The 16124-nt window shown below is 50.6% G+C and overlaps 2 protein-coding genes across 19 annotated transcripts in view; one reads left to right on the forward strand and one right to left on the reverse strand.

Moving 5' to 3' along the window:
- The window catches only part of LOC311182689 (protocadherin gamma-C4), a gene marked incomplete at both ends in the record, with an annotated part of 166678 nt that extends 158702 nt beyond the window's left edge, over positions 1 to 7976 (forward strand). For all 18 annotated transcript variants that reach the window (XM_084251692.1, XM_084251707.1, XM_084251693.1 and 15 more), the window contains 2 exons: positions 2702 to 2790; positions 7750 to 7976. In XM_084251692.1, coding sequence (XP_084107818.1) covers positions 2702 to 2790; positions 7750 to 7976 — 316 coding nt within the window. The remainder of the gene's footprint in view (positions 1 to 2701; positions 2791 to 7749) is intronic.
- A 5549-nt stretch (positions 7977 to 13525) lies between these two features.
- DIAPH1 (diaphanous related formin 1) overlaps positions 13526 to 16124 on the reverse strand; it is a gene marked incomplete at both ends in the record, with an annotated part of 88021 nt that continues 85422 nt past the window's right edge. The window contains one exon of the mRNA XM_084251675.1: positions 13526 to 13683. Coding sequence (XP_084107801.1) covers positions 13526 to 13683 — 158 coding nt within the window. The remainder of the gene's footprint in view (positions 13684 to 16124) is intronic.

Consider the following 16124-nt stretch of genomic DNA (forward strand, 5'->3'; position numbering starts at 1 on the left):
TACCTAGATTCACCAATTGTTACTATTTTGCACATTTGCATTATCTTTTCTTTCCCTCTCTCCACATACGCTTTTCTTTGAACCATTTCAGAGTCGCAGAGATCATAGCATTCGAAATACTTCAGTGTACGTCACCTGATAACAGTAACATTCTCATATAGAACCTCAAAGAATGATCACATTTGAGGACTTTAACATTAATGCATTAACATACAGCCCGCGAACAGATTTTCATAGATGTTCTCCAAATGTCCTTTTAACCTTTTGTTTTGAATCCAGAATTTTATCAAGAAGGCATGAATTGCATTTGCTTGCCTTGTCTCTTTCATCTCCTTTAATCTAGAACAACCTCTTTATTTTTTGGGGGTGGGAAGTTGTTTTCTTACAATGTAGAGTTGTTTTTTTTTTTTTTAAAGAATCTGGGCCAGTAATCTTTTTAAATGTAAGAATACGCGTGGGTGACACGTGTGCCCCCCTCATCACATCAGGAGTCATTTCATGTAGATTTGTTCCATTATCACTGACTGTCGGTCAGTTTATTCACTTGGTTCAAGTGGCGTCCCCATATCTTTGCATTATAAGAATATTTTTAAATATTTGCAATCAATACCTAACATATGGGTGATGTTTGAGACAGTGCAGCAACCTTTCATCCTCTTTTAGTATTGGAGTATTCACTCATCCTTGCCTGAAGCTGTTTTTACAATGGCTACAAAGTGGTCATTTTCTATCATTCTTTTCCCATTTGTTTAGTTGGCATTCTCCTGCCAATCACCTGGGTAACTCCTTCAGGTCTAAATTCCCTGCCTTTTCCTCAGAGAATCCTACACTGATGGAATTCCCAAACCAGACTAGGCAAGGACTCTCCTGTACCCTCTGCTTTTTGCCTCGATAGCACTTGTCACAATTACAGTGAAATAACTGTGTGATTTACTGTCAGCCTCTCTGTGGACCTCAAGCGCCATAAAGATGGCCTGTTTCAGTCATCTCATGGCTTTAACCCCAGCACCTAGTCTGATGCATAGTAATCACTCACTAAATATTTGGTGAATAAGGGACATAGAATTCTAACCCTTCCCACTCTGGGAGGCAGAAGTGAGATTCCAGCTTTACTCTCCCACCCTAACTCTACATTTGCTGTGATGGTATAGAAAGCAGCTGTGTGCTCTCATCTGAGCCTTGGACAGAGTCTGCCTATCTGGGGGTGGGGAATCCCACATCCAGGAGACCATAGCAGGAACAACTGTAAAGCAATTCTTGGTTGTGCTCTCCCACCCTGACAATACACACACACACACACACACACTTTCTCTCTCTCTCTCTCTTTAAGATTTATTTATTTATTTATACAAGAACCGGGGTACAGGCCAGATGTGTGGGAGGGTGAGAGGATTCACCAGAGACAGAGCAGGGAGCAGAACAGGCAGACTGATGAAATACACTGCCGAGGGGGAGCAGCGGGCGAGACAGGAGAGGTCTGCTGCACCATGTGGGACCCTCGCCAGCTGGCCGGGATCGAACCCGCCCTGCAGAGGCTGCGGACAGCTTCACAGCGCTTCACAGCACAGCGCTCAACCACCCACACTACCAGGGGAGGCCCCCCATACACACTCTTTTAGGCCTTCAGGACCCGCCCCATAGCTCACCCCCAGTGCCAAATCCTTCTTACTTGTAGTGATAGAACTCTGCAGGTCTTTCCCCATTCATTCAAGAGTAAATATTTATTGAGAAACTTCAATGTGCCAACTATCACATAATAGACTATGTGTGAGTGTCGGGGTGCTTTGCCCTCCCCTCAAAAAGGGAAATTATTTGATCCTTGAAAATTCAACACAAGCATGAAAATAGTCACTATGGCAAAAATCCAAGTTGAGTTGAAATGCATTAAGGTTCTTTTACAGGGAAGCATTTTTTAAGGTTATGAATCACTTCATGTTTTTCTCAATGCTTAGAGTTGAAAGATCTTAAGAAGGAGCTTTAGTAGGAAGATGGCAGACACAGACCAGCTTCAGTTTGGTCTGGTGCGAAGCACAAGGTACAAGAGCAGGGGACCTAGCGCTGCCACGAGCTGGGGACGGGTGCCTCACACAGGCACCTGACCCAACAAATTGTATTCCTGTTAAAATTCAAGGCAAAGGTTGGGAACTAGCATTCTAAGCAAACAGTATCTGCGCCAGAATAGGTTTAATGATAGAATATTTGGGAGCGGGGCAGAGGGATGTTCTTGTAAAATAGATGGGTGGGTTCTTATGTATCATGGATTTTATCCTGAGGGATTAACAAGCCATTGAAGTTATCACATTTGTGCTTTAGAACTCTCTCTCTCCCTGCCCTGGGACCCTTTATATCTCCCTAGGTTTTCTCTAGCTCTGGCACATTCTCTCCCCTTTCTCACCCTCAATGCTCTCAGGAGAGGATCTGAGCTCCTTCACCATGACAGTAAGCCACTGCTCCCTCCTGCAGGGGAAGCTGCAGTTTATGCCCCTCTGTCACTCTAGAGCCATGGAGTCTGACACAGCTGTTTTGTGGACTGACAAGTGGTGGTCTGGCTTCTGAAGGATCATATAAACTTCTTTCTACCTTGAGGAAAGGGAGCAGGTCATAGGTGTGGGGTACTGGATCTGGGGACCCTGGGAGAGAACAGGAAGGGCATAAGCTGCACTGACCTGGGAGACCATGCTCACTACTCCTCTCTCCCCAGCTCCCAAAATGGCGATGAAACCGGCACTTGGCCTAACAACCAGTTTGACACAGAGATGCTGCAAGCTATGATCTTGGCCTCCGCCAGCGGTAAGTGTGCCAGTGTGCGGTTTGGGATGTGAGACTGGGAATCCTGGGGGCATCCCAAGGCTACCATGCCTTGAGCCTGGCTGCCACTCTGCATGATTTCTCTTGATCTTTTAGCTGCTCTGTGAGGACACAGAATTCCAGGACATAAAACCAGGCTAACGAACAGTAGAGGGATTAGGGATCCTGGGATACTCAAGAGGGGGTGAACAAGGAAAGACCCATGGAGGAGACATGGGGAGTAGTGGTTAAGAGTCTAGCCCTGGAAAATGACAGCATCAGTCTGGGCCACTGTCATTGTGATTTTGATCAATTTACCTAACCTCTCTAAACCTCAGTTTCCTCAGGCAAGAAAATGGACACAGCGACCTCAAAGGGTCGTGGTAAGAATTACAGGAGATGATAGCTGAAAGCTGAAGTATGACCTGGTACACTCAAACCCTCACTCCATGGAGCAGGTGGGGCTGCTCCGAGCAGAGAGAACAAACTCCGGATATGTGAGACCCCTTCTCTTTTGTGTTGCTGCCACCTCCAGAGCAGGATTTTGTTTTCCAGCAAGGCTAACAAAGAACTTTATATGTATCAGAGATTCATCCCATGGTTTTTGTTGCTGAAGACTCACAGGGGTCCCTAGCAGAGAAGCAGAACAATATCGTCAGTACCTGAGAGCACAGACTTTGGAGACGGGCCAGCCTGGATTCAAATTCTGGCATCACCACAGCTGTGAGCCCCTCTGGGCCTCAGTTTGACTGAGTGAAACGGTACAACAGCCCATCCCCATTGTGGTGACGTGGGGGCCAAATGTAAGGCCCCAGGATTGGCAGAGAGTAGTGGTTTAATACAGAGTAGCTAAAATGGATTAATTATGGTCTTTATTGACCCAGAGGGGTGGATAGAAGGCAGAATTAGAGTAATGTCTATTGATAAGAACTAGCTTCTGAAGTAGCAAATCCTGGGCTTATGTGGAGGCAGGCAGAGGAGTAAGGCACCTCTAGTGAGCTGAGAGTCCTGCCCTCCAGCACACCTGGAGGACTGGTGGGTAATGGATGAGGTAAAATCAGAACAATAATCACCATAATCACCCTGTGTATGGTGATTATGGTCCCAGCACATGCTAGACAAATTTTATGGGCCTCTCATCGGTTAATCCTCTAACTCTGCACAGCAGGTCTGATTACATCCATTTGACACATGAGAGAACTGAAAAATCATTTGCTCCAAGGTCCCCATTTATGAACTGCAGATTAGTGATTCTAACCCAGCCGGACTCGAAAGTTCAGTTCGAGTGCTTTCCACTATAGTGAGTTTGCCCGCCTTTACATCCAGCCTTTGCTGGACGAGAGGATGAGCTGCTCTCAACACCCTGCATTATTCTCCCAGATTAGGGTTGCCAGATAAAATACAGGGCACCCAGTTAAATTCAAACTTCAGATAAACAACAGATAATATTTTAACATAAATAGGCCCCAATACTATACTAAAAAATTGTTTGTTGTTTACCTGGAATTCAAGAACTGGGCACCGGGCATTCTTTGCTAAATCTGGCACTCCTCCCCCAGATGTCAGTGAGGCTGAGTGGAGACAGGCTTGTGGTTAGTGAAGAGGCAGAGGAAGGAAGAAGTGGCAGGGGTGGCCGCCTTCTGGGACAGAGCTGGCCCATTTGGCAGGGCTATAATTCTAGAGAGGCCAGAGATCGAATATGAAAGAGGCAGGCAGCTGGCCAGTGAACTCTTGAGGAAAGTAAACAGACAGGTATATTTAGCAGTTGTGGTCTTGAGCCCTAAGGCCAGGAAGCAGGCTTTTTAGCCTAAAAAAGATTTTAAAAACAAATGAAATCAGTATTTATGGCCCCAGACCTCCCCAGATGGTCCCACAGGGCCATTCAGGCTGGCTCCTCTGTTAAGACTCCACCCCTCCAGCCTACACTGGGCCCGACCCCAGACCAAGCCGGCACCTTGGGGAATGGCCTTTGAGGATGGAGGTGGCAGGGTCAGGCCCTACTCACACTTTCACACCCGATTCCTGGCCCTGGAGCCAGTGAGGTTCCTGGAGCCCAGCCCAGCCTTGCCTGAGGAGCTGCTGGAGGAGTAAGGAAGTTAGAGGCTTTTTAAATAAACAGTTGGGGGCAGGGAGAGGTGTGCTGTCTAGGAGGTTGCAATTTGCACTTGAGCTGACTCTCTAGCTTGACAGGCCTTCCCAGGCACCTTTGGAGAAGCTGCCTTCCCCTGGTCTGAGTGGGAGGGGAGATGAGGGTGGAGAAGTTACACTGCTAGGAGTTGAGTTTCCTGAGGAGAAGCTGGCACAGAGAAAAGCAGCACTGCTCCCACTTTCTCCAGGCCAGTGGATGCCCAGCAAAGGATGCCCTTCTTGCTGCTCTTCAGAGTCTGTTTCTCCTTCGACTAAGGGAGGGTCCTGGTCACTGCACAACACGAGTCTTGTGAGGGTAGATGGGGCATTAGAGAACTGATTCTGTAAAAGGTCAGAGCCTAGAGTTGTACTTGTCAGATTTATAGATAGGAAACTGACACCTGAGTTGTGCAAGGCCTAGGCCTAGGTCACACAGCTCCTTGGTGGCAGAGATGACCAGATGGAACTCCAGTGCCAGCCTCTTTCTGCTAACTCTGGATTTCCATCTTCCCTTCCGGTCCAGTGCAGCTTCATTGCGCCCCATAGGGGCCCATCCTACATCAGGCCTGTGTTCTGGGGAGCAGGTGACATAGGCAGGCCTTATCATTTTCATATACTTGTGTACTCCTCTGGGATCTTGGGTGCATGTAGGACTTGGGCAGGTGAGCCTGGCTTCTACTTACCCAGTCACACCCTTCTCTCCCCATTTCCCCCCTTTCTCTTCTGTGCACCCTCCCCCAGTCCTTGGTGCCTCCAAGTTCTTTCCTTTAGTCCCTAAATCGCTCCCGAATCCTGAATCTTTGAAGTCTGATCTGGGTGCCCTCCCCCAGCCCTTCCCTTCCCAGGCTTGAGGAGGGGAGGGGGCCGGCCGGAGAGGACTGGGCCTCTGGAGTTAATTAGGGAAAAGGAGAGCTGTCAGTGGAATGAAGGGGGGGCGGGGGAGGGGCAGGGAGAAGGAGGGGACGAGAGCAGGAAGGAGAGGAGGAAGTGGGCAGCTGCTCCCTCCCACCCAGCCCCTTAACCCCACCCCCCAAAGCCCCGGGATCCGGGGACTTGGAACTTAAAAGCTGTAGAAACCTGAGCTCTGGGGTGAGGAGGCGGAAAGACCCTGGCTCAACTCTCCTCTCCCTTTTCATATGCTCCTCCCTCCCAGTCCTGGTGTCGTTCTTTGAAAATATTTCCTGTCTCTATTTCTCAATCCCCTGGTGGTATCTCAGGATTACTCAACCTCTCAGGCTTTAGTCACAACCGGGGTCTGAGGCGGGGAGGAGGGGTAGAGGAAAGCCCTCAGGTCTGCTGGGCTGGGGCTGGGCTGGGCGGTCCTGGGGTTTTAACTCTATCTTTGCCAGAATTCTCCAGCAGCATTCTTGTGATCTCTAGCCAGTCATCCAAATTCCTGATTCCTCCCGCGTATCCCCCTGTCAAGCAGTGTGTGAGATATAAGTAATGCCTCGCACTACAGTGATGATGATGATTAATCACTGATAACAACTAACTGATGAGCACTTACCTTACTAGTGCCTGGACTGCCTTACCTAGAGCGCGTTCTCATTTCATCCTCAGAAAATCCAGTTGAGGAAGCACTCCTGTGCTTCTCTGCCTTTGATATGGATGCAGATCACGTGGCAAACGTGAAAATGCAGATTCCAAGTCTGTTTGGAACAAACTCCCAGATGATGCTGAAAGAGGGCCAGGATGTGTACTTCGCTGGAACCCACTTCTTCTTCATGCAGCAGGCAGGCAGCTGGGCTGGAGGTGCCATCTGTGATGTCTCCTAGCCCCAATCTGCTGTGCCTGTCCGCAGTGTACCTCAGATAGCCTCAGATAGCCGAGTCTACGTCATTATCTTCCCAGCTTCATAGAACGAACTTCTTCTCTCCCTCTCTTTCCCCCTCGGAGTAGTGATGGGCCACTCTGCAGTGATGGTGGTGTGCCCACTGCATCCATCCTCATGCGCACTCAGGTCTGACTCCTTCTAACTTGTACTGGCTGGTAGGACCAGTCTTTTAATTTTTCTGAGCCTTGCTTCCCTCATCTGTAAAAGGAGAATAATATCACTTACCTCTCTGGGTTGTGGTGTGGAGTTTAAAGCCTCACGCAGGTGCAACATCTGGCACAGTGCTTGGCACAGAGTAGGCAACAATGGTTGGAAAGTGGGTGGAAGAGCACTCCCTCCTAACTAACGACAGAAGCTTGAAATACCTACTCCGTGCTAGGCACTGGGTGATGGAGATTGATACGAACCAAGGTCACGGCCCCCTGGCGAATGGGCCAGAGTGGACGACGGAGGCTCCCTTGGAAAGGGATAGGACAAGGATTTGGGAGCCAGGGTCTCAGCCCTATGAAAAATAAGAGCTAGCATGTTTTAAGTCCTTACCATGTACCAGGCACTATTCTAATTGCATCACATCATGGTCTTGTTTTGCCTTCTATCTACCAAAGAACTAGATACTAGTATGGTTCCCATTTTGCTGGTCAAAAAACTGAGGAGACAGGGCCCCCCCTGGTGGCGCAGCACTTGAGCGCTGGGTTACAAGGCTGCCCGCAGCCTCTGCAGCGCCAGTTCGATCCCCGGCTACCGGCGAGGGTCCCACAAAAAAACCCAAAAACTAAAACTAAAAACTGAGGAGACATAGGGAGATTAGATAGATTTGCTCGGGATCACTGTAGGTAAAAGAACTGGGAGTCAGACCTCTTACCTCTATTTCTTGTGGATAAGGAGGGTCTTCTCAGTGCTCATCGTGGTCTGGGTGCTTTGCAGGCAGACTGCTTGTGGTACAAAGGAGTGACTGTTGGGGACCTGAAGTGTAGCCCTTGACCTTTCTGTCTCTGCAGAAGCTGCTGATGGAAGCTCCACCCTGGGAGGGGGCGCCGGCACCATGGGCCTGAGTGCCCGCTACGGGCCTCAGTTCACCCTACAACATGTGCCCGACTACCGCCAGAATGTCTACATCCCAGGCAGCAACGCCACACTGACCAACGCAGCTGGCAAGCGGGATGGGAAGGCCCCGGCAGGTGGCAACGGCAACAAGAAGAAGTCCGGCAAGAAGGAGAAGAAGTAATGTGGAGGCCAGACCTGGAGCCAAAGGGCAGCCTCCCTCCCCAACCAGCCCAGCCTCTCCCTGCCTGTACCCAGGCCTCTGATTTTCAGGCCTTGCCCCCAGGATACTGGCAGGGGCCAAGATCATTCTCCCCTTGGGAAACAGAAATAAGTGCCCAGTCAACACCCCCCTCTCTGCCCCCAAGGAATTGAATATGCAAAGGGAGTTCTGCCAGAACCCCCATCCAATCAGTTGCTGTGCCCATGGGGGTAGTGGGGATAGTGTAGACACCAAAACCATTTATCATATCCCCTTTAGTTACAGCTGAACTCCTCATCTTCGAAATTCAATCAGGCCCATCCATCCCCTGCCTCCCTGCTACCCATGCCACTCCACCCCACTCCTTCAATAGCTCCTTTTTCTTGAGTAAGGTGGTTGGTGTGTTGAGGTACCAGGTGACCTTAAAAAGCTCACAGTTCTGAAGAGTTGGAAGGGCACCATCACCTCTGGGCCTCCCCTTCAACCTTCAAACTTGTCCCAAAACATGGTGCCAGTTCCTTCACCTCCTGAGGCCAAGGTCAAGTTTTGGGAGATGTGGTCACCATCCCCATGGTACTGATGCTTGCTGGATTTAGGGAGGGCATTTTGCTATCATGCCTCTTCCCAACACCCTGGGGACCAGTCTTTTGTTTTGTTTTGTTTCATTGTTTGATGTTCCCACTGCATGCTGTGACCTCCCCTTCCCCAAACGAGAAACGCCATTGCATGTTCCAAGAGAGTATGGGATAGTAGGATAAAGAAGGGAAGGGTGTGTGTATGTGTGTGGATGGGGGCATGGACAAAACCTGACCCATCAGGTGAAGGGGGTCTTGCAGGAAGTTCTCTATGCCCCCAGGGTACTGACCAGATCCCCAAACTCCAGCCCCAAACCAAGCACCAGGTTGGACCCTCATCTACCACATACAGGGCTCAGTCCAGGCTGCCAGCTTTGGGTGAGCTACAGCAACAGTGGATTTAAACGGGCAGTGCAGTCCAAGGAAGCTTTGAGCAGGTTTGGGACCAGGTCCCCTGAGAGGTCAGAGGGGCCTCTGTGGGTGCTGGGTACTCCAGAGGTGGAAAGATCAGTGTGGCCCCTGTAGGAAGCCAGGGCCAAGTAGGCTATCGTTGGTCCCTGGCCCCAGGAGGCAATGAGGTACAACAGGGAGCAAGTGGACAAAAAGGCTCAGCCCAGGCCCTGGGCTTCTCCACAAGTCCCTTGTGCGCCTCAAGCCCCCGGCCCTTCACCTCGCCAGGTGCCATTTCTTCTCCGTGAAGGCCACTGCCCAGGCCCCCAGTCCGCCTCCTTGTGGCCAGAGCCTGGTTAAAGTCCCCCAGTGCCTCCTTGTGCATAGACCTTCCTCAGCCCACCCCCTCTGACCCCGGGCCCCGTTCATCCAGCGGGGCTGCGGGAGAACCCCACCCCCGCCCTTACAATAGTTAGAGCCCCCTCCCTTTTTCGGCTGGTATAGAATAGCCAATAGTGTAGTGCGGTGTGCTTTTCCGTGATGGCGAGTGGGCAGCGGGCGGCGGGCTCCGCGCAGCCGTCTGTCCTTGAGTCTGCCTGCGGCGGCCCGTGCTGTGTTTTGTGCTGTGTCCACGCGCTGCGGCGACCCCCTCCCCAGTACTGACTCCTATAAGCGCTTCTCTTCGCATAGTCACGTAGATCCCCACCCCACCCCCTTCCTGTGTCTCACGCAAGTTTTATACTCTAATATTTATATGGCTTTTTTTTCTTTGAAAAAAATTAATAAAAAGGTTTCTTCTGAAAGGCTGAGCGTTTCTGTGCAAGAGATAGAGGCTCCTGGCCTGTGTGACCGTGAGCGGAGAGGTGCACCCTGGAAAGCAGGAATGGAGGGGCGGGGTGATTTTTTTGTTTGCGCCTGGGGTTTATGTCATTGCCGTGGGGGTGAGCGGCTGTCAGGTGTAGCGTGCAACACTGATGTGCCTGTGTCGAGGTGTGTGGTTGCAGGCGTGCTTGTGGATCTGCGTACGTCGCGTGGAATCGTCTTGCGGGTCCGTTGGGGGTGGGGGTCGCAGCTGCGCGCTGGCGGCGGCCCCCGCCACGGTGTTCGCCCCAGTCTCCAGGCAGGAGAGACTCCCGCGCTCGGGCGCGAGCGGCGGGGGCGGGCTGGCGCCAGGCTCGCGGCGCTGCAGAGGGGGCAAAGACGTTTCCTGAGTTCCCGCCCCTCCCCCGCCAGAATTACCACCCTTGGCGCCCTGGCGGGCTTCGCGAGAGCAGGGTGGGCTCGCCTTTACCCGCCCCCCTCCATCCCCGCTGCCCCAGGGGGTTTGGAACACGGCGGAAGTGGGAGGGAACGCGGAGGCCATTCTTCCAAGGCCCGTTTTACAGCTTGCTTCTCCATCTGGAATTTGCCTTACCGCTTTCCTCTCAACGGCAAAGCCAAGGAAATTGGACTCATTGCGGGTTTGCGGGGGTCAAGGGGACCTAAAGGTTCAGCGGGAAATAAATGGCCCGCAGACCCAGCTCGCCCTCTTTCCTTCCTCTCCCCCTCCCTCCCTCTGTGCTTTTCCATTCGCTCGACTCGCCCATCTCCCCGCCTCCTCTTCAAAGCAGTGGGATCTGAGGTCGCTGTAGCCTGAGAAGCTACAGGAAACTAAGGGGAGGGAAGACCCTGAGGGGCAGAAGGACGGACGCACAGACGCACTGGGATTATCGGAAGGGTCTGTGCAAGGTGTGCCCAACCCGAGCAGGAGGATGCAGGTTCTGGGCTTCCTCTGCAGTCTCTCAGCCCGGTCACGTGCTCTGCCAGCTCGCTAAGTCTGTTGCCATAGAAACAAGTCTTCCAACCAAGCATCTGGGGGCGACTTTCTTGCGTGGAAGGGTGGTGTTCACGGTTACTGCAACGGAGAAGGGCTTTTTTTTTTGGAGAGCCGGGGCTGAGGGCGGGGTGCCCGGCGCCTGGGTTCTATTCCAGGCACGGCAGTAGGCTGGCAGCGCTCATGAGCAGCTGCGGCTGGGTCCTTTAATTGGTATGTGTCTATAATGCTCTGAGCTAGAAGCGCGTGCCTCTGGGGGGGATGGGAATAGGCAGGCAGTTCACCCCCATGTCAGGCCATATTGGGGAGGCAGCTGCCCCCGTCCCAGGCCCAGGCCTCCTGAGCTGCCTAAGTGGGTTTGTGGTCCTCTCCAGGCCCCTCCCTATCTATTCTGGGCTTGCTCATAGCTTGTAAGGTTTCTTTGTCCAGGTCACAACGTGTTCAAACAAGTAGGACTCTGGGCAGCAAGTCATCTGGCTTCTGACCTCTGCTGGGGAGGCTTAGGTTTCCACTCCAGTGTAATAAGCCCGGCTAGTCTGGAATGTGCTGTGGCTACCAAAGAGGGGAGAGAGGGTGAGAGATTGGAAGTCAGATGCTTCCCTCAGCCAGAGTCACATGTACTGTTAGGAAGTCATGACATCTATGGCCCTGGGGAACCGAGTTAAAAAACAAAAAGGATCCAAGCCAAGAGGCAGTAATGTAGAAGGTGAGGGGAGCTAAATTAGGGGCCCAACTCCTTTCTGGAGGGGTAGCAGCCCTGGAGAAGCAACCATGTGCTCATCCTCTCTAGTCCTGTGCCCAAACAATGCCTAGTACATACCCAGCACAACTTAATTTTGACAATGGCTTGTCTGGTCAATCAGTGAGTGGAGGCAGGACAAGAGTGAAATAACCTAAACTACAGTGAAAGAAAATAGCTCAAAAATTCACAAAGGAGACTATGAGGCATTACTGTCTGAATGGTTTATTACAGTTGGTAACAAACTCCAAAAACTGGAGATGATGACACCTTAGAAGACCAAGAGGTAAGGGAAATATGTTTGCATTTTGTCTTTTTATTTTTTATTAAATGCATTTTAGCAAAAGTAGATTAAAAAAGAAAGGATTGAAGTCCCAGACGTGAGCAAGGAGGAGGGGACCCAGGGGCTCAGCAGCCCCTGCACCACAGCCTTCCTGGGAATAGCTCAAAGGAGCAGTGTTGCTCCTGCACACACAAGCTCTAGCGACCAGAACCCTCTTTCCTGGCCTCAAAGCATCCCTGCAGGCATCCTAAGCTCCCCCATGCTCCAACAAATATACTTCTGGATCCAGTCTTAATAATGCCATTCTCTCTCCCTATCCATAGGGCATGGGAACTGGAAAGCACAGGAAGGCATGAGTGTCACCTTGAGCCAGAGAATCTGAACTTCCTGTGGCTGGTGTCACTGAACAGTTTGGCCTGCACACTGTTCAGAAGGGAGAGCAGGGGTCAGTGTGTGTGGATACTCCCTGTGCCCACTTTCCCATGTGTCCAGTTAGCATCTGCACATTTGGCTTGATAATATATTAAATTTATAAAAACTCTGTGGTCTCAGAGCTCCCGCTACTCTTGGGCCTGGTATAGATGAACCAGAGCTGGATGCTGAGAGAATCTGCATTGACCTCAAGGGTCCAGAAGGCTTGAGGCCTGAGGTGGAGGTCCAAGGACTTGTTTAGCATTGAGGCCTGTGGGGAAAAATCCCAGGGACTCTGGAACCTGCCAACAAAGCCTCTTACATTATGGCCAACAAAGCCTCTTACATTATGGAGGGGAAGAGGGGAAAGAATTTCATTAAAAAAAAATATCTGATACAAAAATAGATCCGTTTGCAAAACAATTTCTCAGCCAGGAGGCTCCACCTCCTATTTCCTTGGAGACAAGAGGTTGAGGTGTTGGGATGATCACAACACAGCCCATACTCCAGATGAGATGCACCAAAGCTCTGGGGAGGGCCTGAAGGGGGATGGCCAGGAAAGCCTGGGCGCTGGTGAGAAGGTCTAGGAAGGCTAGGGCATGTAAGCATGGCAGTAGGCTGAGGGTGGCGGGCAGGTCCCACAATGTCTCTATGCCCTGCCTGCCCACCCATGGGCTCTGGCCTAGGCCCCTGCAGCACAGGTAAAGTGTCTAGGTACTTTTTGTTTTGGGAGGCCTGTCCCAGAAAGATGGGATCTGCTCCCTACTTCCTTAAAGGCAGCTTTAATTGCCACACCACTAGTAATAAATAACAGCCAGGAGAGGGAAGAGAAGAGCAGAGGTGACAGCAATGAAAGGAGGGAGATACCCCAAAGGTTCACAAGCCCCTTGCTTTTCTCAGAACCAGAGAAACCACAAAAGAAAAGCACAAACCTGGCAAGACTGACCTAGGGGCAAGCCCACTTCAAAGTTGGGGCTGAGAAAGCTGGCGGGGCTTTGTCTGAGACAAGGCCTCAGAGTAACAGAGGAGACACTTGGGGTTAAGGCAGCAATCACGGAGCCTGCTTTGGTACTACAGCAGCCAGGGCTAGCTGGGTTGGACTCAGGCCTACCCCACACTACTCTTCTCTCCTGGACTTCAGGCAACTGAAGAGCTGAAGCTGTATATGATGTACAGAGAGCAGCAGGCCAGAGAACGAGACTGGGTTGGGGTGATGGGAGTGGCCACCCCAGAGGAACATGTCCATCACCCTTCAAGCTCATGCTGCAGGACAGAACAGCCTGGTGCTCCATGGAAGCTGCCGTGGCCACAGAACCCAGATTAACTTGCACAGCCGACCAACTCCTTGGTTTCCTCAAGGATCGTGGGGATTCCCTCTGTGTTCCTGGCCACCTTGGCAGGAACAGAAGTCATAGCATCATCCTTGGTCAGCTCCGAGGCTAGCAGAGATGTGACTGCACACCCGGCCTTTCTGTTGGCTGCAAGAGAAGACACAAGAGATCTTGTCCACAGAAGGCCCAGTTTCCTTCCTTCTGAACTCTGGCAGACAGTGGGCCAGAAGCCATGCACATGTAACAATCCTGTCTGGTTTACAGGGGCCACGTTATTTTGAAGAAGAAAGGGCAGATATCAAGAACATGTTGAACAGACTTTTAGGGGAGAAGGGCAGAGAAGAGTATGGTGCAGGTAGGAAAACATACAAAGGTTTACATACATTTGGACAGAACTTGGTTCAAGTGCTACGTAACTTGAAGAGAGCTAAAATACTCTAAACCTCTTTTCTCATCATAGCACTGTGGGAATTAAATAGGTTCCAGATTGGTAAACAGTATTTTTGTTTTCTTGGCAATTCCAAGGGAGCTCCTAGGCACAAAAAGGTGTTCAGTCAGCCCGGTGGAGGGTTGTCCCAAGCAGCAGGCCGCCAGCAGGCTGCTGCAGTGGCCCTTGCAAAGAGCAACAGCCGCACACTGCCATCACATGCCCGTCACACTTCCACGCGTCCTACTAACCCTTCTTTCTCCTCCCCAGATACCCACATGCCTAGCGCTCTCCCCCCTCTCATGAGTAGGAGCGATGATACAAATGGTTAAGGACCCTACATAGCGTTCAGGTATGTGCCTGGTGTATGAAAGGTGTGTCAGGGAAGGCTGAGCTAGCATCAGGATGGCCAGGAGAAGCGTCTACAAAGAAATCTCAGCCCAGTAGGCTAAGGGATCATGAAGGTCCAGCTGTCATCCTACAGAAGGAAAGACCCAATCAACACTGAGTTTCTGTTCTAACTATTAGGAGCTTATCCCCCAGGTGCTCATATTTATTTATGGAATCCAGATTTATGGCCCCAGTATCCTCAATATGAAGGCAGCTCCTTGGAACCGACCAGCCCCACCTCATGCTGTCTGCCTCTTCGCATGCCCTGAAGGCAGCTTGGAGGGACTGCCTGTACACAGAGAGCTGCTGGCTGTGGGGTGGGGACAAACAAATCAGACACAAAGCCCACATATGCTATAATTCCAATTCTACAAAATGTCTAGAATAGGCAAATCCATAGAGACAGAAAGTGGATCCATGGTTGCCAGATTCATGGGGAAGGGGAGGGAGGACTGGGGGGTGACTGCTAATGGGTATGGATGGGGTGATGCAAATGTTCTGGAATTAGGTAGTGGTGATGTTTGCACAATCTTATGAGTATACTAAAAAACACTGAATTGAATACTTGTGTGTGAATCATATTTCAGTTAAAAGAAAAAAGATCTTGCTGGGGACAAAAGAACGCTGTGTGGGGAAAGCTGTGCCTAAGTGTTAAAGAAGCAGGAACAGAAGCCTAGCACTGCTGTAAGAAGACTGCAGGAGCAGGAATAAAGATCCAGAGAAGCCAGTGAATAAAGCACCCAGAGCACCTCTGCTTTCTTCAAACCAGCAAAAAGCTTTAAGTAAGGCCAAACGGGATCAGAGGGCTCAGGCCTTCATCAAGGCTGTCAGTCTATAGAAACATGACCCAGAGCTACCGTGAACACACAGCAGAGGCCCCACCGGTGGGTCAGCAGGGAGCACTAGCATGCCCACAGATTACCAGTTTACAGGTCTCCACCTCCTCCTCCTCCTCCCAGGGGCACAAGGGATTATCTAATAAGAAGAAAGACAAGAGTGAAGGCCCTGACTGACAGGCACAGGGCCAATCTGGTTATTAGATCACAGGCTCGGGGGTCTCACACACACTACTCCCTGGATCATGAACACATGCTGCCTCCACGACTGATGGGAAGAAAAGGTGCTCACTGGAATGTGACTAGGATGGTCTACTTGTAGATACTTCCCTTTCCTTCCTTTCTCGTCTTGCCAGCAAAATCTTCCTCAGTACAGTTTCTGCTATTTTCTGAAATAGTCTTTCATCTAGGATCCTGCTTTTCATGTCCAGAAAGGCAGTGGCTTTGTATCACTTCATTGCTCCTTAGGATTCAGTTAGAAAATACAACTATGAGTTACAGTGTGTGTGTGTGTGTGTGTGTGTGTGAGAGAGAGAGAGAGAGAGAGAGAGAGAGAGAGAGAATGATTTGAGGGGTATGTATATGATGAAATAACTTCTGCCTCAAATCCTAGGGAAAAGAACATTGGATTACTTATTCTGGGTAACAAGGGAGAAATCACAGTCTGAGCATGACTGCTTCTCTAGGTTTCTTCCTCCAAACTTAAGAAGATACCAGGTGTATATAATTCAAACAGTGTTTCTACATTTTTCTAGATTCAAAAGAGCTTATGAGGGATTATAGATTTCACCAAAAACTAGGAGGGGATAGTAGGTGGAGTGAAGACCAAAACTTTCCCTTTAAGTCTAGAAAATAGGTACACGAGATATGGGCATGACGTGGCCTAAGGTCAGACACAGAAATAAGAAAGCCCTTGTTGGAACTGGCATCAGAAT

This window comes from Talpa europaea (assembly GCF_964194135.1).
Source record: "Talpa europaea genome assembly, chromosome: 13".
In the NCBI taxonomy this organism is placed as follows: Eukaryota; Metazoa; Chordata; class Mammalia; order Eulipotyphla; family Talpidae; genus Talpa; species Talpa europaea.